Source organism: Oreochromis aureus, linkage group 14 (genome assembly GCF_013358895.1).
Source record: "Oreochromis aureus strain Israel breed Guangdong linkage group 14, ZZ_aureus, whole genome shotgun sequence".
Classification (NCBI taxonomy): domain Eukaryota; kingdom Metazoa; phylum Chordata; class Actinopteri; order Cichliformes; family Cichlidae; genus Oreochromis; species Oreochromis aureus.
In genome coordinates, this window is record NC_052955.1 from 14,385,947 (window position 1) to 14,405,639 (window position 19,693).

Here is a 19,693-nt window from a genome sequence, read left to right on the forward strand (position 1 = left end):
TCTGTATTTAGTGTCTTTTATTGCACTTGTGGTTAATATAATTAACACGGCACTTTAACAGTTCATCACACGTGAGATCTGTTTTTGGATTGAATTATATTTTTGAAAATACTGTCAATAATTGTTAGTCCAAGAAGCCATGTTTTCTGAAGACTCAGCTAAGTAAACGAAGGCTATATTGGCACTTCCAGGTGATATAACATTGATAACTTATAGTATATACTAAGGGTAAGTTCTTCCAAATAACAACACAAATAAAAAATACCCAGTGTCTTATTAATGTTCGGTAATAGACAGGTGAAAGTGATGTTACTGTGTCTCATTAGAAGAGAACAAACAACTTTAAGGTGCTGGAATTGTAAAAATAATGTCAGCATTGGTCGATCCTCTTCTTAATTCTCATAGCTGTGAAGGATATGAGTCTAAAAACAAAACTCACTCTCCAGAGGTTTCTCTAAGTGTTCATACCACCTTTATGCTGGGTGGCCCACAGGTTTCTGTAAAATTTCAGCCAAACTGATGACTCCAGTGTTTCGCTCCGCTGCCTTTCATTTATTTTTAAACTTTGAAATGTAAAAGCAGTTTGACTTTATACTCGTCTGTAATCTCGTCACAGTTTGAGATACTCATTTGAAAGCAGTCTTTGCAGAGTTCAGCATTCTCAGCGGGAGTACGGCTTCCACCCATTCATTCGGGGTAGCCATCATGCGCTCCCACAGCGCCACCTCATAAGGACTCGAGTCCATCCAGTCCACCACTGCTCCGTAACTTCTGCCTACAGAGAGAAAGAGAGAGACAAATACAAGCACTGAAAACATCGTCGTTCCAGCATGAAGCTGATAAATTAGAATAATTATCTCTTATCTACATCATATAAAGCCTTTGTTTTCTTTCTACACACTTTGATCTAGAAACATTACTCGCATTATGTCACTGCCTTATTTCAATCTCGGCCCACTTCAGGCTTCTGATGTCTTTTACACACATTCTGTTTTTGAAAATTACATTCTGTACACTTTTATGTTTCTCAGACTATAAAGGCTGTGCATGCGACCAGCCAGCGAGAATGATCAAAGCATTGAAGATTAAAGATATTTCACATATATATAATAAAATGAGCACGTCTGGCTGCTTTCACTCATAATGTAAACATCAAAGCTCCAATAACTTCACAACAGAAGGTATTTTCAGTTTATTGTTCAGGTGCCACCTCCACTGGCAGCTGGAAACTTTGTCTGTCCCATCTAACCCAGGTTGTCGTCATGATGTCTACACAACTGAAAGCACCGAGCTGATACCATGTGTCGCCAATCCAATATTTGCATTTGCATTTGCTTGGACAGGTGTACCTAATGAAGCGGCCGCTGAGTGTATCTCATCAGATTGCGTATTTTAACAAGTACTTCCTCCATCAGTAGCCTACCTGTTCCAGTCCCCAGCCTCAGGCCCCCCAGCAGGTTGCTTGCGAGCCTGTCTCGGTCCCACACAGTGAGCTCCACGCATGCCTCTGTTAGATCAGCCTCTCTGATGCCATCATACACCATTGTGTGGTTAAACACCGGATCCACCGTCCTCCGCAGCACACGCGTCTTCTGGCGACCTTTCCTGCTCGTGTCTGGCAGGACGAAGCTTCAAATAAGCGGGCAAAAGAAAACATGTCGTGACTAATACAGAAGAACTCCTTATATGACCAACTTGAGATGAATCAGCTGTGCATACCACTTTACATATGGGTCGATGGTAGCCCTGATTAGAGGCAGGTTCTTGCATTCTTTCACCCAAATGTGAATCTCTCCAGTGCTGGAACTGTCTTTAGCTACACCTTTAAAGAAAATGACATTACATTTTTATGACTCTGGTATGAATCTGGTATTTCTGTTATTTCTACACAAGTATAAGACTGAACTCAAAAACTAAAACATACTGCAGTAATGGAGGTTAATAAATAACATTTTATTACTGGATTTAAATGATGCTTTTCTTTCCTGCTTTTAAATTTCCTAAACTGGTAATCTGGTCTTGCACACACTTTGTACAGTGATAGTCAGCTATAGTGCTGAGTATTTACGCTGTTCCCGATTTCTTTGGTTTGTTGCATATTTGTCATGCTTAAACGTTTCAGATCAAACACATTTTAAATATTAGACAAATATAACCCAAGGAAATACAAAATGCAGTTTTTACCCCTCTGCTGCAAAAGGCTGATGGGATATTGTCATCACCCTTCTGGGCGAGTTTACCCTTGTACCTGGCAAAGTAATTATACCCCTAAATCTAATAACTAGTTCTGGCACCCTTTTCAGCAAGAACTGCAATCAAGTGTTTGTGATAACTGGTAATAAGCCTTTCATGTCACTGTGGAGGAATACAGGCCCATTCGTCTTTGCAGAATTGTTTTAAACAAGCCACAGTTGAGGGCTTTAAAGCATGAAAAGGCTTTTAAGGTCACACCAATCAGATTAAAGTCCAGACTTTGGCTAGGTCACTCCAAAACCATCATTTTGTTTTTCTTCAGAGCCATGCCGAGGTGGACTGTGTTTTGCATCACTGTCCTGCTACTCAAATCTGCTTGAGCTTCAAAGCATGAATTGATGGTCAGATGTTCTTTTTCAGGATTTTCTGGTAGGGAGCAGAATTCACGGTTCTTTCAATTATAGCAAGCTATCCAGGTCCTGAAGCAGCAAAGCAGCTCCAGACCGTCACACTACAACCAGGCTGTATTTAGTGATTTAATTTTATTCAGGCCTGGCAGTAATCAGGCCTGAGTGTGGCTGAGCACAGCATTCCTAAAAAAAGTCCTAATCACAGTTAAATCATGATTTAACATGGGAGGGACAAGCACTTTTTTAAAAACAGGGTCAGCTTGGTGTGGGTAGGTTTTTTTCCCTTAATAAATGACGCTATCATTTAGACATTTAAATATGAAAAACAGTAATAATAATAATAAAAAATAAGTAAAACAAATACTTTTTTTTTAAATGAGGAAGGGAATGACACTTTTTACTGCACTACAGTACCTAAATTTCCAATATCATCTATGTAGGCTAGATCATGTCATTATGACAAAATAAAAAAATCCTGCTTGACCTTTGCTAATTTGGCTAATTTAAAAAAAAAAAAAAAAAAAAAAGTTTTATTTAAAACCATTGGTCAGCTCTTCAACCTGCAGCTCACAGGCCACGGTTTAGAATTTTAAATATAACCCTGGTAATACATAGACTATACGCATTTATTTATTCTCTCTCAATTATATTATATCATCCGTCCCCCACATGCTCTTCTCTCCCTTGATTGGTAGGAGGAGCTAAAATGGCTCTTTTGATGTGGAAGGTTGCTTACACCTGACATATGCAGTATATTGGGAAGCTATGGATAGGTGCTAATAAACACAATTGTGATACCCTAAATTAAACATAACACAAAGCACAAGACGCAACAATCAGGTAGCAACAGTGAAGCTGAAATCCCTTAAACCTGTATTCTGTCTGAAGGCCACCAGATGGCGATAGCTGTGGCTGCAAACAAACTTCCTGGAAAAAGTTCCTTAGGAACTCCACTTTTTTACTCATGCATGATTAAAAGTTCAAAATAATTCTTATTTATCGTTCACATTACATGGTTTGTTTGTTTGTTTTAAATTGGCAGGTGTCAACTTTCATCATTTAAAGAAAAAAAGAGTCCACAGAAGCACTGTGAAAAATATCTCCATCCAGACTAAAAATGTCAAATAAAAGATGTTGATTTAGAAATGTTGGCCAATCAGAAGCCGAGCGGAAGGCCTGAGTTTTACATTTGAATCAAGAGTGAGGTTCAACTTTTCCTAAACATCAGACTTGACTGAAGACTTGTCAGGGGAAACACTGACATTCATATTCTATTCATGCAACTGCAGATATTAAATATCTTGCCTTTGTCTGCCACTGCAGGAAATCGCCTCATATAAAAAATGACGTGTTCTGCAATCTGATGTCAGAAAAGGAAAAAGGCACATGCCTTCGACGTTACAGGACAAAATCTGTTTCCTTGCACAGAAGGAAATGCAGAGTATGAAAATCTTCAGCCTAGAAAAAGTTTTTCAAAAGTCAAAATGCAAAGAAAAATACCCGTGTATGTGTGGACAGGGCATGACACAAGCCTTTTTTAACACCTGTCCCTTTAACCCGACTTTCTTCTGATTGGCTCCATGTCAGAATAACAGAAGCTTTGACAAACAGGTGAGCGAGGCTGCTGTGCTCACTGTAAACAATACTGCAAATCCAATTTATAAAAAACAGAGCAGGATTACTTGCAGACCTTCGCTGTGGATGATCTGTGGCAGGAAACGTATGGCTAGTTTCATCTCTCCTCGATCATTTGATGGCGCTAGCGTGGGCGTCGTCTAAGACACGGGAGACATTACATAAACACCTGAAAACTTCATCATGTGACATCTGATATAATCAACTCAAACAAGACTCTGGAAAAAAAATGAGCAGATGGACCACATTCTCCAGATAAACTGCCGTTATGCGATGAGAAAACAATGCCGCAGATAAAGAAGCCTTTGTGTGTGTTTATTTTTTTTCTTACCCTGGCTTTCAGGGCTAAGTAGTTCATCTGGGTGTGGTCAAAGTCCCACTTAGACAGTTCCACGTCTACCTCGCCCAGGAAACTGTTCTTGCCAAACGTGTCATGATGCCAAACAGAAAGAATGAGTGTCTGGGTCCTGAGATACTCCATGCGAACTCGATACTGGGAGGACAGGAAAGAGCAGGGCGCTTTTATTTGTTGTCAGGCAAGACTTACAGTGTGGGAATATTTGTGTGTTGGCAAAATATCCGCATATTCTTACTCTGAGGATCTCGTTAAAAGTCGGGTTTAACGTCTTCTTTTTTACAGATGTTTTCCTCTTTCCGAGATTAGCTTTATCAGGCGCCAGGTAGCTCTTGACATACCTTAAAAAGCAAGAAAACAAATCTTACAGAATATATGGAGGAAGTAGTCACAGTTAGTGGCCAAAAATGGGCTTTCTGGTTCATACACAGTGCTAAAATGAATAATAACCTATTCATTTTTGTGTGATATGATGACAGAATATAGTAGAAATGGATAGATACAATAAGATAAGAAAAAAACCTTTCTTACACTTCAAGTTTCTAGTGAAAGCTGAGGAAACATCATGAAGCACATGGACTGCTGTTCTTACCTTTCCACTTTGCTATATTGCAGGTAAATGCTAGTGCTATAGTGGCTACACCCATCTCTTATACACAGTCAATACTCTGTATTATTATTTTACAGTGACTTAAAAGAAACCTGGTGTCCTTTTTTGAGGGGGACAGGTGAAAACATGATGCATGAATATCACGTTTCCTTTCCTTGGTTTATAATCTAGTATGGAAGTAGCACTCACGGATCTGAGCGGCCCCTTTTCGGGTCGACAGCGGCCAAGTCTCTGCACTCAGCCACAAAAATGTGAAACTCTCTGAGCCGCTGGACGTAGTTGATGGAGAACTGGATGCTTCCCTGGACCTCCACATTCGCAAAGTCTGCACTGTACATGGTCATCACACTTCCACTTAGCTGAGCGCATACACAAACATGAAGATAAACATTGTTTATTATAAAACAAAGCACAAGAAGGTCTGATGCATGCATGTTTGAGCTTTTGGTTATTGAGTTTTATTGTGCAGCAGGTACAGAGAGAAGGAATGTGTGAGGTACAAACAGTGACCAGAGTTCTTCTTAATGTACTTTTCTATACTTTGACCTGATCAGTGCTACAAACCTTAGCGCTGGAAAGTTGCTGTGAACTGCACTGAGGTATGGGGAAGATTCAAATTTACATCTGTCAGAGCTATCAGTTTTCTCCTTTAAAATCATTTCTATGCATAAACTTAAAAAACAGCCCTACTTGACAAACCTCATATCTCATTCAGTGTTTCAGTATTTGTTGTTCCAGGGCTCACTGGAGCTTTCTAAGGCCTGAAAAGTGGTAAAATCACAACAAAACTTCAGTTTACGCTTGATTAAAAGTGTTCACTAATGAAGATTTGGCCAAAGACCAACTTTGTTTAGCTAATGCACATCTGCTCACGTCTGGTTAGCCTCCCACTGTTCAGCTGAGGTGCAATGCACAGATGCTTGGCAGCTTTGGGATCTTTCTGATTCTGGCTGTCATCCCGACATGGATGCAGTGGTGGTCGAAACATTTATTTATGTCAGTGTCAATACAACTGCAGATATTCTACTTCACATAATATTCAAAGTATAAGAAAACGGATGATTAATGCTCATATTAAACATGGCCAAAGTTTACAAAAAACTGAGGTCAGTGTATCACTGACCTCATAAGCTCCAGTTTTGCCCCTCCCACCTTCTGTTCAAATCTTTTGTTTGCAAAGAGCAGCAAATAAGGTGAAGATGGACTTAAGAGGGAGGCTTTAAACCAAGATGAGCTAAAAGGGCTGGTTTCAAATAGTGGATAAACTGTAAGGGTACACCAAGGTCCAAAATAATGATTTTCTTTCTTTATTTTTTTCCAGGAGCTGGAAATGAGCGCTTAAGTGTCGTAGTAAGCCATGACATGTTTGAGGCTGTACCAGTAATAGCATGAATGCTAAGTGGAATGCAGCCTTCAGTACACCTGTATTTTTACTGTAAAGCTTTTGCTGTGAAAAAGGTTTCTCTAGTCAGCTTAAAGCCAAGAAGCAGTTAAAGTGACAGATGAGTGAATGGGAAGCATGCGCATGCAAAGCGATGCATTCTGCTGTGTAAACATACAGAAGACACAGACGGCCTGCCAGAAGAGATGGTGAGGTTAGACATTGAGCTGCCCATTATTAGTCTTTCTCGGGGGTAACTGTCCTCGCAGGTGGAGTCAGTGGTTTCGCCAGGATCCTACAACACAGACAGCAAAGAAAGCTCTGTGCTCGTAGATGCAGTGCAGGCTTTTTCCTACGGGACTAAAAGATGCAAGAAGTCATTTTACCTCCTTCTGTAAGAATGAAGGAACTGATTTGCTCATCTTCTTCAGGTGGTCTGGATCCGAAAATAAGGCCGAGGAGGGTGATGCGATAACAGAAGCTAGAACGTGGTTAGTTGGGAAGCAGAAGATTAAAATACTGATTACATTTCCATTATGATTGCAAGAAAATGTATATCCTCTGGAGACCCAGCCTAATTATACATGTCCTCTGTACTAGACACAAAAATCTGAGAAAAAGTTAAACTGAGAGACACTTTGTTTTCATTGGTTCTCAGGAGGCTAAAATAAGATAAGGATTTGTCTTATCATATGTCTCACACAAAGTTCCTAATGTTGTAAATCTGCTCAACATTTGGAAATAAAATCCCTTCTGAAAGAAAAAAGGCAGTTTCTACCATCGCTAATGCGCCTGAGGTCAGAAGTTGAGTCTTGTCTTCTTTCTTGTCCTTTGAGAAACAGAATTAAGAATCAGTCATCTCAAATTGCTTCTACATATGGAAGATTCGGGCTTTAGCATTGAGAACGTGCTCACGTGGTGATAATGATGCGGTGATATCCTCCATACTTTTAGCCAGAGTTTTGGGCCGTGTTTCTGCTCGCCGCAGTGCTTTCCTTATAGGATTCTGGTCATCATCATCATTTTCACCTGCAATCAGAGGAAAACGCTCTGATTAACTGATTAATGGATTTGAAAGCTGAGAAAGCACCATGAAGCAAATTAAGGGCACTGATTAATGGCTGTCATCTGGATCCTGCATACATGGAGGAAACTTTTAGACTTGGCAAAGGTAAAAGGAAGGTTTGTCTATTCTTATTTGAACGATAAATAGTCTGAAATATTTTTAATAAACTGTTCTAGTAAACAAAAAAACAGAAGCATGGAAAAAATGACAATCACAGTATCCCACTACAGTGTTTTTCGGTTAACGGCATTGCAATGCAAAGAAAAGAGGCTAATCTGCTAATCTTTGGCAGCTGATTATGAAACAGCTTTTGATCAACCGATTATTGCAGCTTCATTTACTTTGAATTCACAAATGAAAATCCAAGTGTTTGAAGTTTACAATTAGGTAATAATGAAAATACAAAAGAAATAAACCTCTAAAAGGTTTGAGGAATACTACTTTAAAACTACTGTTGGTGAAATGTTTTTTTGTTTTCTGGTTTTAATTAAGTTACCCAGCCCACAAACTAAACACAGGCAGCTGACTGCAGGTACACAGTCTGTTTACTGAGATTTACTGTTGCCAACACAGATAACCCGACACGGACACAATGTTAAGGACACAGCTGGATCGAGGCCATGATGACAAACTGTATAGGAGTGTACACACAGGAGTCCGACCTACACAAAACAGCTGTTGAAAAAAATTAGATTGATATTTGTGATGAATGGGGGGGGATGCTCGTTTATTTATTTTCTGGTTTATTTTTTGCAAACTAATTAATTAAAATTTCTTGCAAATGTTTCCAGCAACCCACTGGTACTATTTGCAGAGGTCACCCATAGGTTGATACAGATCACCTGACGAGAGGATAATCTGTCTTCAAACAATCCCGGGCCACCGTGAGCACACCTGGTCTGCGATGTGTCTCTCTGAAGTAGGGACTGCTGGTTGTATTCTACTTATAGACAGTCTCTGTCTGGGCTATTCAAATGACCAATTTAAAAAGGCAACAATATCACAAGGTCATTGCTGTTCAACCACTATTTTCCCTAGCATAACTGTAGCTGAAGGAAAAAACTTTATGAAGACATGTATAAAACTCTATTTTAGAGAGGAGTTCTTGCTTTGAGTTGCAGTAGAAAGTAAAACATCAGAATGAAAACTGGTGCTTACGGTTTGAACTGTTTCTCGAGTTGGACCAGGTTTCTGATGTGCTGCTCACAGAGGACTCCTGGCCAGTGTCTGAGCTGCTGTAGTTTGCCCACAGGGGGCGTTGACTCATCTTGTTGACCTTCCTGCTGTATCGCTCCTCAGAGCTCACCGGTGTGCTGGCCCTCACTGGCCCAGTCAGGTCCAGTTCATACCCAGATTTGCCCTCTGACCCCTCGTCCTTCACGGCCGGAGCGAGCGAGGTGTGGACGCTGGTCTTATCCGTCATCCCCAGGTAGTGCCGATAGTCTCTAGGAACAAAGGCGCGTGCTCGTGGAGTCAGAGCCTCCGTTTCCTCTGATCTTCTCGGCACTATACCTTTCTCAGGGTTCTGTCTTTGCTTTCTGCTCTGAGAGTGAACAGGGCTGACATCCATTTTCAGTTTGCTTTGATCTTTTTCATCGGGAATGCTCAGAGCGAACATGCTGGTGGCACGGCGCATAGAATTACCCCGACTGCTCGAACAACCAAAGCTGTCTTTTCTGCTCTTAGGAATACGACTCTCTTTTCCTGAGCTGTTTTGTGGTTTTGAAGTTTTCTCCTCTCTGCTGGAATCTTTTGAGCTCTTTCTGGACAATCTTTGTTGGCCTGACTCAGTTGAGTTATAATTAGGTGGGTTGTTTTTGCCATCACCCAGTGCTCTGGACCCAGAGCCCGTCTGTCTGTCATGTGGCGACTTTGATCGATTCAGAGGAGGTGGAGATGATTTCATCACAGCTGGTCTTGTTTTCTCGACAGCAGATGATAGTCTGTAAATCTCTGGATCAACAACCTTTACGTCCTGAGACGACAGCTGGGCACTTATTCCCTCTTTCCTTTTGGGGCTTTTGGGTTTGTCAAAGGAAAATGGTCCCTTGGAGTCTGATGTGGCCTCATCCCAGAACTCGCGTAGAGTGTTAAACTGGGCCCGGCTTGTGCCGAGGCTCGGAGACAGCCTGTCTATTCTCTGACTCAGTGGCATAATAGAAAAATTATGATGATTTTTGTCATAGTTTTCATTGTCACTGCCTGACTCATTGCCAATTGACCTCAGGTCATATTCTGATTTTGTGAATCTTTTATTCAGCTTCGCCTGATTTGCTCCACGAGCCACCTTACCATCTCCGAAAGCTCTAGGTTTGCCGGTATAAAACATGGGCTTGTTCCTCTCCTGCTCCCAGAAGGATTTGAGCTGCTTTATTCTCTCTGCCGTGCTTTCTTGGTTTTGCAACGCCTGCCTATTTAGATGAGGACTGTTAGTCCTGTCTTTATTGGACGAGTCCTCTTTTCTTTTTGGAGACATGCTCGAATGAATGCTTTTATCCTCACCTGAACCTCTTTGAATTTGTGCTTTTGTGGTGATCTGCACATCATTCCCAGGTTGCTTATAGTCCATGTACACATTGTTTCTGGTTAAACAGAGCTTCTCAGAATCCAGGCTGGCCCTTGTTAGAAGGTCTGTATCCAGCTGAGACACAGGGAGACTTTTTGAGAGCTCTTCTGGCAGCAGGACTTCTCTTGGTTCAGAAAAGCTGTCAGGTTTGACTAAAGATATGCTCTCAGACTCTGGACTGATGGCCGTCCTTGCCGGTGCTCTTGTTGTGCAAAAAACCTCAGCATCTGAGCCTCTTCTGTCACTGGATAGCAACATCAAATAGTCTGACTTGTATGTTGAATCGTCATTACCCTCTTGGGGCAAATTAATCACCAGATTGTCTGCTTGCTGGTGGTTATGTAAATGAACACTCTCTCCTACATCTGTAGTGATTAGCAGCTGCTGCTCTCTTTCATCACCTGGATTTGAAGCGTATTTATCATAAATCTCATTCCCGCTGTATATTCCAGGAACCGATGCCATGTCAGACCTTTTCTCTGCCGTCAGCTGAGCAGATTTTTGACCTTTGTCGCCAGATGAGACCGACTTCCCAATGAGTATTTTAGGGCCTGTATTGCTTTTCTCCCAGAACGACTTCAGATGAGATATTTTAGGTGGTTGGCTTTCATCTGCATTATCTTTCACATCTTGTGAATGCATCCTCTCTCTGGTACCCATCTTCACCTCCTCTTGTGATTCAATCACTTCCTTGCTGCCTCTTCTGTCGGCAGCTCTAAGCTCTTTGTCATCGTTGATCTGTCTTTGCAAATGATTCCTCTTTGTTTCAAGTGTTTCCTTTTTCCTGTCACTTATCATATCCACAGCATCTTTCGACAATAAATCCTCAGCTCTTAATCTACTGACTTCCACATGTTTGTCAGGGCTCTTTGTAACCACTGGATCGTCTGAATTTAGCCAATCGCTGCTGTCCATGCTGCGGCTGAACCACTCCAGCACCTTTGCAATGGATTCCTCATCCTCACCAGTGGGACTGGTGGCCTGAGTGGAAAGCTTAAACACATTTGCATGATTTGACCTCTGGGTTTGCTGATGAGACTTATCAATGAAGTTGAGATCATAGGATACAGGGAGATCCGGATCTAAAAAGCAACGTGGGAAAATAGAATTAGATACTTGGCTCAACTTCAATAAGCGGCGGGATTACAACATCAATTTAATGAATAAATAAAACAGTATTAGCCCTTCAAGGTCTTCTCCTTGTTCACCTCTGGACTTATTCCAGCACTCCTGTGTTTTTAAAGTCACTCTACAGAAGTCAAGTTCTAATCACTTGTCACTGTGATGCTTTTTGCATAATTTGACACATTAAATTAAGTTTAAAGGCCCCCAAAGGTTCTGACCTTTAACTTTCTCATCTTTAAGTTGGTGGGAGTCAAATTTGTCTCTTTCTTTTATGTGTTATAAGCCGGTGCACTGTTCTCCTTCGGCTGCCCTGGTACATTACAGAAGGGTTTAACATTGACAGTCTGACTCACTAAATTCACAGCACACAGTAGAAAAAATGTGAAAAACAAAGCAAAACACTGACTCTCTCTCAGATAAGCTCCTAATTTGATGTGTCACCTTCAAGTTTAGACTGCTGATCGATCTCTTCACTGGTGATGATCCCCGGCATGAATGTCGGGTCACCTTAAACCTGAATTTGAGGTTAGATTTCTGGTGAAATCGCAGATGTGTGAGTGCATGAGGAGTGCTGGAAGCTTGCAGAGGTGGAAAATAAGATGACCCTGAAGGGGAAATGGACCTCATATAGCAGTATAACTTTGCAGTGTTGCTATATTGATGGCAGTGTGATTTCATATTTAGTCTAAAGTAAAACATTTTAACAACATTTTAAGAGACCTTAGCAAACCCTTGATATTTCATTCAGGCGATCGTCCCTTTTAATTGTGTCTTATATTTTGTTTTATGGCCTAATACATTCAGATAATCTTATTTTCCTAATTATGGTTTAGAGCTCACTCTTGAATCTTAGCACTTTAACATTCAAATGGTGAATATTGTGCTTATTTTACTTGCTACAAATCAGTATGTTAGATAGTCGTCCACAGTGGAGTTAAATTGGATTTGCTGGAATTAAGATATATTATCTTCTGTTAAATTTCTGGACATTGGCTGAAGTGGGAAAAAAAGATTAATTGTCTGTCTGTAGCAGACAAACAGAGGAAAATACCAGAATATGGAAGATACACTCGGGGTCACAAGATAACTAAAAGATTAAGAATGAAAAAAATATTTTCCAAAAAAATCGATGTCTGTTTTTCAGACTTTTCTCTGATTTTATTTATTTTTTAAACTTTCACCTCTTTTCATTTCCTCCAGTCCTTGAAAGAGAAATAAATGCCTGAAACCCCTGCCCTGTCGTACCTTGTTACTGAACTTACCCACAATGTTTTGGGGCGAACTCAGCTCCTCCTGCCTCATTGCTGGCCCCACACGGCCGTTGTTTTCTTTGTCCTGAATGTTGGTGGTAGGCAGTGTGACAGAATTCAAAGGTGGAAGCTCTCTTTGAGGTTGGTCATCTCGTTCCTCACTCCTCTGCGATGTTCCCGTCTCAGTGGACGCATCACTTCTTGTGTATCTGGATGCCCTGAAAAAAGCCCAGGTTGTGAGTTACAGTGGAAGGATGCCAACGTTTAATTACAGGTTCCCAGTATAAGTTTTCCACTGACCTGTCTCTTGTTATAGGGTTTCTCTGTCTTTCCAGACTTGAATTGGAGGAAAGCTGAGAGTTGTCACACAGTGACTGCAAGGAGTTTTCATCTGCAGATGTGGATGACCAAGCTACCTGATTAGACACCGCACTTCTTTGAGGCATTTCATCTTGGCTCTTCAGGCCAGACTGATTAGAGCTCCCGCTGGATCCCCGCTGCAGCCTCCGTCGTGGTGTAGGAACAATCCCCGCTGACCCCGGCTGAGCATCCAAACCCAGGCCGTTGCTTTCAGACTGACCAAGAGGACGTCTGGAGAGAAAGGTCCTCTTCTTTGGCACTGGCCTGAAACCTACAGAGGAGCCCTCTGATGTGTGATTGGCCTCACCTGCTGGGTGATTCTTCACTGGAGAGACGGGCTCTGAGGACAGAAAAGATAAGAGGCTCACTGCGGGATACCCTCAGATAGCCTCGCAAAGATCTGTATGTTCAAATTTCAGTTCAGACCTGTCTCCAGTGACTCCTGGTCTCGACTGGCTGACAGGTAATGATTATTTTCAGGAGGCTCAACAACAAGGGAAGCACGGTTAAAAGGGTTATGCCTCGGCTTGAAGACAGAAAAGAATGAAATACGCTGTTAACTATACAACAGGAAAAAAGAAAGGAAAAAAGAAAGTCCAGCCTGTTTTTCAACACGTACCATTCTCGGGGAGCGGATACCTGAACTTTGATTCTCTTTTTCTGCATCACTGGAGAAAAAAGAATAAAAAAATAATTGGTGTATTTTTTTATCTAATATGTAAACAACACCGTGCATGACTGAGACTCGCGACAGTATGGAGTAATGATATTAAAGAAGCAAAACATGTCTGCCCAACCAAACCACCCAAACATCAAAGGAGCAAACATATGAGAAACACTTGCAACATGTTTTCTATGTTGTGGCTGAATTAAATTAATCTAATGCAATTCATTTGACTGCATTTAAATCTCATGTGATGTAATGAAGCAATGGGGAAATAAATGCACTGCAAACCAACACTGTCAGAGTGCAAATACCAAATATTGACTGCACTATAATACAAGTGTGCTGAATGTGTGGCACAAAGTGACTTCACTACACAGTCAACGGTGTGACTAATCCAGTCTTATATTAACAATAGGTCCTAAAAAAACAATCTTCTCATTTAAATTAGAACCACAGGATAGGACGATCCTGACATTTTTTTCTTTGCATAACTTAATTTCAAAGATAACAACAACATCTCGTAATGTCCCAATCGGAGTAATTGCTCTGAGAGTTTTATCGAGTTAAACACTTTGCCGAGAAGGTACAGTAGCTGCTGCCTGGCTATAAAACAGATGTATTCCTTGTCAGCACCACCTATGTTTACACAGGCTGAGTCACAAGACTCCCGAGTACATATTCACACACGGTGACGAGAGAGATAAACAGAGCTGGTTCAGCCTCAAGTGATAATATCAGTGTCTGGTAGCGTTACATGTGAACGCATCCTTCACGTTCCGTTTCTCGAGTCAAAGTGAAGCTGGTACTGGTATCAGATCGATATTAGCACGGCAGGGTCAACTTGTAATTTTGTTGTATACAGTTTGTTTTGGATATCATTGAATAGACCTCAAACATGAGAAATGCCTGAACCTTTTTGTGTTGACAGTCACGTCTGTTTTATTCATAGCCTACAGCACATTTAAACAACAGAACTTGACCCAAAGTGCTTTAGAGGGCGGCGCATGGCCCTGTATTTTCTTCTGCTGCATCATATCGATAATAACATTTGCAGTATTGCACAGCACTATAGGAAACAACTGCGTACCTAATCTGCTGTGGCTGCTCTGCTTCCAGCTGTCTGGCAGGTTTCGGTGGAGGAACAATGTCTGAAGCTCGACTGCTCGCGACCTTGGGTCTGTCAAGTCTAAGAGAACCATCTGCAGGAGAGAGCGGTTTGGAGAAGTCTGTGGATAACGACACTGTCCAGGTCGATGAAGCAGAATAATTTTCACCACATGTTCAGAGGGAATTCATTCCTGGCCTCATTTCTGACCTCAGCACTCTGTATGTATTTACCCCCGAAAGGCTAAAACATTTAAATCCAGCAGATCAGTAAAATCTGCACTTGCCTCTGTTGTGATAACAGGGTGCTGAGGTCAAAAAGAGGAAGTGATTTTTTTTCCCTGAGCACGAAATGAGCATTTAAAACTTTTAGCGAACACTGCAGAATGAGCAGACCTAAACTAGCCGCTTTTCCTTGTTTCATGGAAGCCAGAATGATTTCCGAGCCGTGGATCTTGTCCCTGTGTCTGCGTGACTTGGCCTCGTAAAACCACTCTCCTGTCAGGTACTTCAGTTTAGTGTCGGACTGGGAGGCATTGTTTACTACGTTCTCCAGTTTCCTGTTAGGATATAATAAAAGAATAAAGAATAAAATAAAATAGACATACACAAAAGAGAAATGAAGTGAAAACGCTGAAGTGGAGAGGTTTGTTCTGTATAATTTCTAGTTCTTTTATGCAGTCTGTTAATCCTAGCTGAGTGGCACGTCTTGCTGAATGGCTACAGACACAAAAAAGAGCAAAAGCGAGACAATGCTCGCTTTCGGTTGCACTGAATGAAGAATCTGACACCATTTTAATTCACTTTGAGCAGGACTAATCTGCAAATATGGGGTGAAATACAAAGCCAAGAGCGCACAGAGGACAGACAAACCACCAAAAACCTTTTAAAGGTGTTCACAACGCAATCAACATAACACAAATTCTCTTTTGTGTTTTTAATCGTGTGCAGCATTTTTCAGATTTCAGCTTAAGCAAATGAAAAGCTTCTGATTTTACTGTGCAGGAATTCGGAAAACATTTCCATCAACTTTAAATTGAATCAAAGAGGGAACAAAAAAATTCCTCCGCCTTGAGCTGACTGCTCCAACTCATCTTTCCTCCCTCACAGAGGAACTCGGCGGTCATGTGAAAAAAGGGTAGCACATTATTACAGACTGTTGGCTTAATCCTTTTACACTAGACTGGCCGAGACACAGCGAGCATTCAGCCCCCCGCTGATGGAAAAAGTCAGGCCGGCCAATTGCATTAAGGCCACAATAAAAAGCACGCTGTTTGATGGCATTCTCGATTTTTGAAAATGAAATCAAAACATGGTACACAGCATCGGGGATTTTTGATAGTTTGCACGCATGGTTGCAATTTGAAAGACGAAGTGTTTTGTTGACGAAGCTTTTGTTTCAGGACATGGGAGAGGTCAGAGAAGATGTGAGCTTCTTGTTTGTCTTCACACACCCTGAATATGCACAGCTAGGAAGGCCTGACCCCGCCCAAAGGTGCTAAGACGACAGGGAAACAGCAAATGTCAACTGTTTTAAAAGTCCTAAAAAGATATGACCAAATTAAACTTCTTTTCCCCATCACGTTCGACACACTTGATGCATCTCCCATCACTGAGGCCTTTAAGGGTTTCTATTCCTGTCCATCAGACCAGCATGATCCTCTCCCACGTGTGGACTTGGCTGTAATCTAATTGCTCATCTCACATTGAGGTTTCTCAGCTACGGAGGCAGCGTCTGTGTCCAGCCAAGCTGTTACTGTGTTATTGGATTATGAGCAGACAAATATTATTTTGACGATCCGACAAAGGCCTCTTCTCACAGAAGGGTGACAGAGGGACTTGGGAGTTCTTATTAAATCAATAAAATGACATTAGCTCAACAACATGACATTAACTTAAGAGTCAGCCCAAAATGTCTCAGCGCATGTAAAGAACAGAGCCAAGCAGCGACGCACGAGTAAACAGTGGCTTAAAGGACGTCCAAAAATATGACTTCATATCGTCATACTGAGACTCAAATTTCAACCTGACTCTCTCCTCCTCTGCCTTCTTCAGTTCAGCATCCCTCCTCAGCACCGTCATGATCATCGCCTGCTCCTCCTCCGTCAGGTGGCTCAGGTCTATCATGGTTCCTCCTCCTGCTTTTCTCAGCGGACACGTGTGGAAATGGTTGCTGGTTCTGTCAAAGTAGCAAAGTATACAGCAGTTAATTCAGATCCTGTAAAGTTCTCAAAGTTTAGAGCTGTACCCTTAACTCTTTACCCCTTGAAAGCCTACCAGGAGTAACCCCTAGAAGCTCTTCTCTGAACTAAGTGGTTTCTTTAATATTTCAGGTCTGCTTATAGAACAAAATGACTGGGTGTGCATTAGAAGTTAATGAGGGTGGTCACTGTCTATGCAGCTACCCCTCTAGCAGGCTTCTCATTAAGAGTGACGTGGAGCCCATCTTTTCCAATTTAAACCAGAAACAGGTCCAGTATTTAAAGCAATGAAAATAATTCCATTAGAGGAGTTATTGTTAAAGCTGTAGCTCCTATATTTTCTACTTTACCCAAGTATATAGCTGCCTTAAGCTGCTTTAAACTTCTAGTGCACTGCTTATGGTTCTATCATGTGACTGATGGAGGTTTAACAAGGTTTACACAGAAAGTTAAACCTACAAAACCATCAATATTAAAGATCAAATCAGGGGTTCCTGTTGTTTTTTGGCTTATATGTAGTTTCATAGTCACATGTTATAGAAGTTCACACAGTGAACTTCTGGATATTAAATATGGGAACTTAGTGTTTTTGAGGAGCAAGAAGGAGGTCAGGTTGGAAAGTAACCAGCTCCTTAACCACCGGGAACAGCTGCTTACACACTGATGCTATTGATATAAACAAGTCATATATATTAATAAATGAGCCACAGCCACGTATTTTACTGTTACTTTAAACATAATTTGGGTACTTATTAGAGTAATAAGGGTGCCTGAGGAAAAATATTCCATCAGTGGTGCTAAACTTTAGCTTGTGTGCTCTTTTTTATTAAAAAAGGTTTATCAAGCGAAAGAGATGCTGATACTTTAACACTCTAAACTTTGATATCTGCACAGTAACGCGAGGAATCGTCTGGTCTTTGTGCAGCTGATGATTCCTTCAGAGATAAAAGGGAACCAGCAACAGGGCGGGCGCAAAAGTTTTCTTTGGCTGAGCAAACTTAAGCACATGAACGTTGCATAGAGTTAAAACTGGTTTTAAATGAAGCACACCTGAGAAGTCTCATGTTAAAGTATTAACGTGAGTGGCAGAGGTTTACCTTAAATCTCCGGAGAGTGTCACTTCCTTTCTTCCCACTTCAAACTCAACAAGTGACATCGGGTTTTTTTTTTTATATATATATATATATATATATATATATGCCTACCTTACAGGACACCTGAGGACTTCTCACAGCCCGCTTCTGTCTTTCCCATCTTCATGTTTTTAAAAAAAAAATCACACGGGAAATAAAGTTTTTACCTCCTCCACAGGTCTCCTGCTGCTGGATGCGCCGGATCTCCGGACATGCGCGTGGGAGGGGGCGGACTCAGAGCGCGTGCATGGGGAGGATCTGATGAGCAGTAGGGTGATCTGCAGTTTTTATTTGACTTTCAGTTACTGTATAAATATTTATCTTTATTTACTGAATGTCTTTCATGTCAAGTTCAAGCTTTAATTTGAACTGATCTAACACTTAAATATGAATGCATTATGCAGTCAGTGGTGTAATGCCAGGTAGTGTCCAGCAGGTGTCTCCAGTTGACACACGTTGACATCATCGGTCTGTTTGACAAAAGGGTGTGAGCATCCTCACGGGCAGGCGAGGCTCTAGGACAGCCCAAACCTCAAATACAAGCTTACAGCAAGGCACTGTTTTCCCTTCTGCCTGCACTCTGAATGCTGTGAAATTATTTGGAGTAAACAGACCATAAATATTCCCACGGTGGCCCTGATGTGGTTTCAGGACACAGCCACAGTTTCAACACCTGAGTCTCTCCTGGTTTCATGTTTTCAGCTTAGGAAGAGCACAAATAAAAACGGTTGGAAAGTGAACTGTGATATAAGCTGCACAAAAATCCTGTTATAGGTTTTATATTTGAATAGCTCACAGATTATACTTATTTTATTTAGGTCTAATACATTTTAGACTATGACTTCTCTAGTCAGCAAATTAAACCTTACTGTATAGAATATTTTTCTCTTTATCATTTAACCCTCTTGTGACCCCTACAGCCAAAAACAACATGGTTAGTAACCATGTGACTATGTTGTCTACTAAAGCAGGATGTCATCTGTTGGATAAGATCCTTCAGGTGTCTCTGATCTTAAAGATGAAGTAGGCAGAAACCCATAAAGGAAACACTCTCCCCTTTGTTTTAAGCTCCTTCCATCAGAGCAGCTGAGGGTGTGTTTAACTCATCAAGCCCTCTCCCTCATCCCAAGCAGCAATTTACTGAATGGCCATTTGTTGACTGGCTTCAGAAGCAAGTTGATGTCCACAGACTTCTAATGAGCGTGTTTACAGCCTGGAATAAAAAACCCATTATAGTCTCCATGTTAAATTCTCTTCTTCATAAAAACAAAAGTCTGGATCTTTTTATAAACCCACTAAAATAGACTTTAGGAATTAATGATAACTACTAGGGACACGAGGGTTCACAGGACGGGTGTTAATCTGCAGTGTTTAACCCTTAATCCTACAAGAAACCATATTCAGTCACTTCAGCACTCAAATTGGCCTCCCAGTTGAGATCAGGATATCCTGCATATAGTGATGTAGCACCCCAATCCTAACACTACAGCACAGGTGGGCAATTCATTTTCCCCAAAGCCACACCAATGAGTTCACAGAGAGATTCAAATTTATACTGAGCAGAACTGAGTTTAGTTTATCCATGTGGTCCTCCACACCAGTCCCAGTGCATGCAGCCCCTTGGGAAAATTAATCTC

General features: G+C 41.3%; 1 protein-coding gene across 3 annotated transcripts; it reads right to left on the reverse strand.

Annotated features, from left to right (window-relative positions):
* Positions 1 to 2: 2 nt before the first annotated feature.
* sytl2b (synaptotagmin-like 2b) lies at positions 3 to 18,294 on the reverse strand. Of its 3 annotated transcripts, none has more exons than XM_031759969.2 (20): positions 18,224 to 18,294; positions 16,749 to 16,901; positions 15,119 to 15,282; positions 14,706 to 14,817; positions 13,571 to 13,619; positions 13,378 to 13,477; positions 12,892 to 13,291; positions 12,604 to 12,809; positions 8,809 to 11,298; positions 7,500 to 7,613; positions 7,363 to 7,413; positions 6,971 to 7,065; positions 6,763 to 6,879; positions 5,393 to 5,562; positions 4,832 to 4,934; positions 4,570 to 4,731; positions 4,294 to 4,378; positions 1,720 to 1,822; positions 1,424 to 1,629; positions 3 to 775 (listed from the first exon to the last, which is right to left on the reverse strand). In XM_031759969.2, exons 1-20 carry the CDS (start codon positions 18,268 to 18,270, stop codon positions 627 to 629), a joined length of 5,076 nt encoding a protein of 1,691 aa, XP_031615829.2. In that variant the 5' UTR covers positions 18,271 to 18,294; the 3' UTR covers positions 3 to 626. The 3 variants fall into 3 exon arrangements, with proteins under 3 accessions (XP_031615829.2, XP_031615838.2, XP_039454003.1); XM_031759978.2 differs by having other exon boundaries at positions 18,129 to 18,279; XM_039598069.1 differs by lacking the exon at positions 18,224 to 18,294 and adding an exon at positions 18,021 to 18,050.
* Between the last annotated feature and the right edge of the window lie 1,399 nt (positions 18,295 to 19,693).

Excerpts from the sequence above, each read along its gene's own strand:
- sytl2b (XM_031759969.2), bottom strand. The coding sequence starts at position 18,270 with ATGTCCGGAGATCCGGCGCATCCAGCAGCAGGAGACCTGTGGAGGAG. Across the intron at positions 1,823-4,293 it reads ACAGATCATCCACAGCGAAG|GTGTAGCTAAAGACAGTTCC; the intron begins GTCTGCAAGTAA and ends TTTTCTTTAAAG. Across the intron at positions 1,630-1,719 it reads ATCGACCCATATGTAAAGTG|CTTCGTCCTGCCAGACACGA; the intron begins GTATGCACAGCT and ends GCTTATTTGAAG.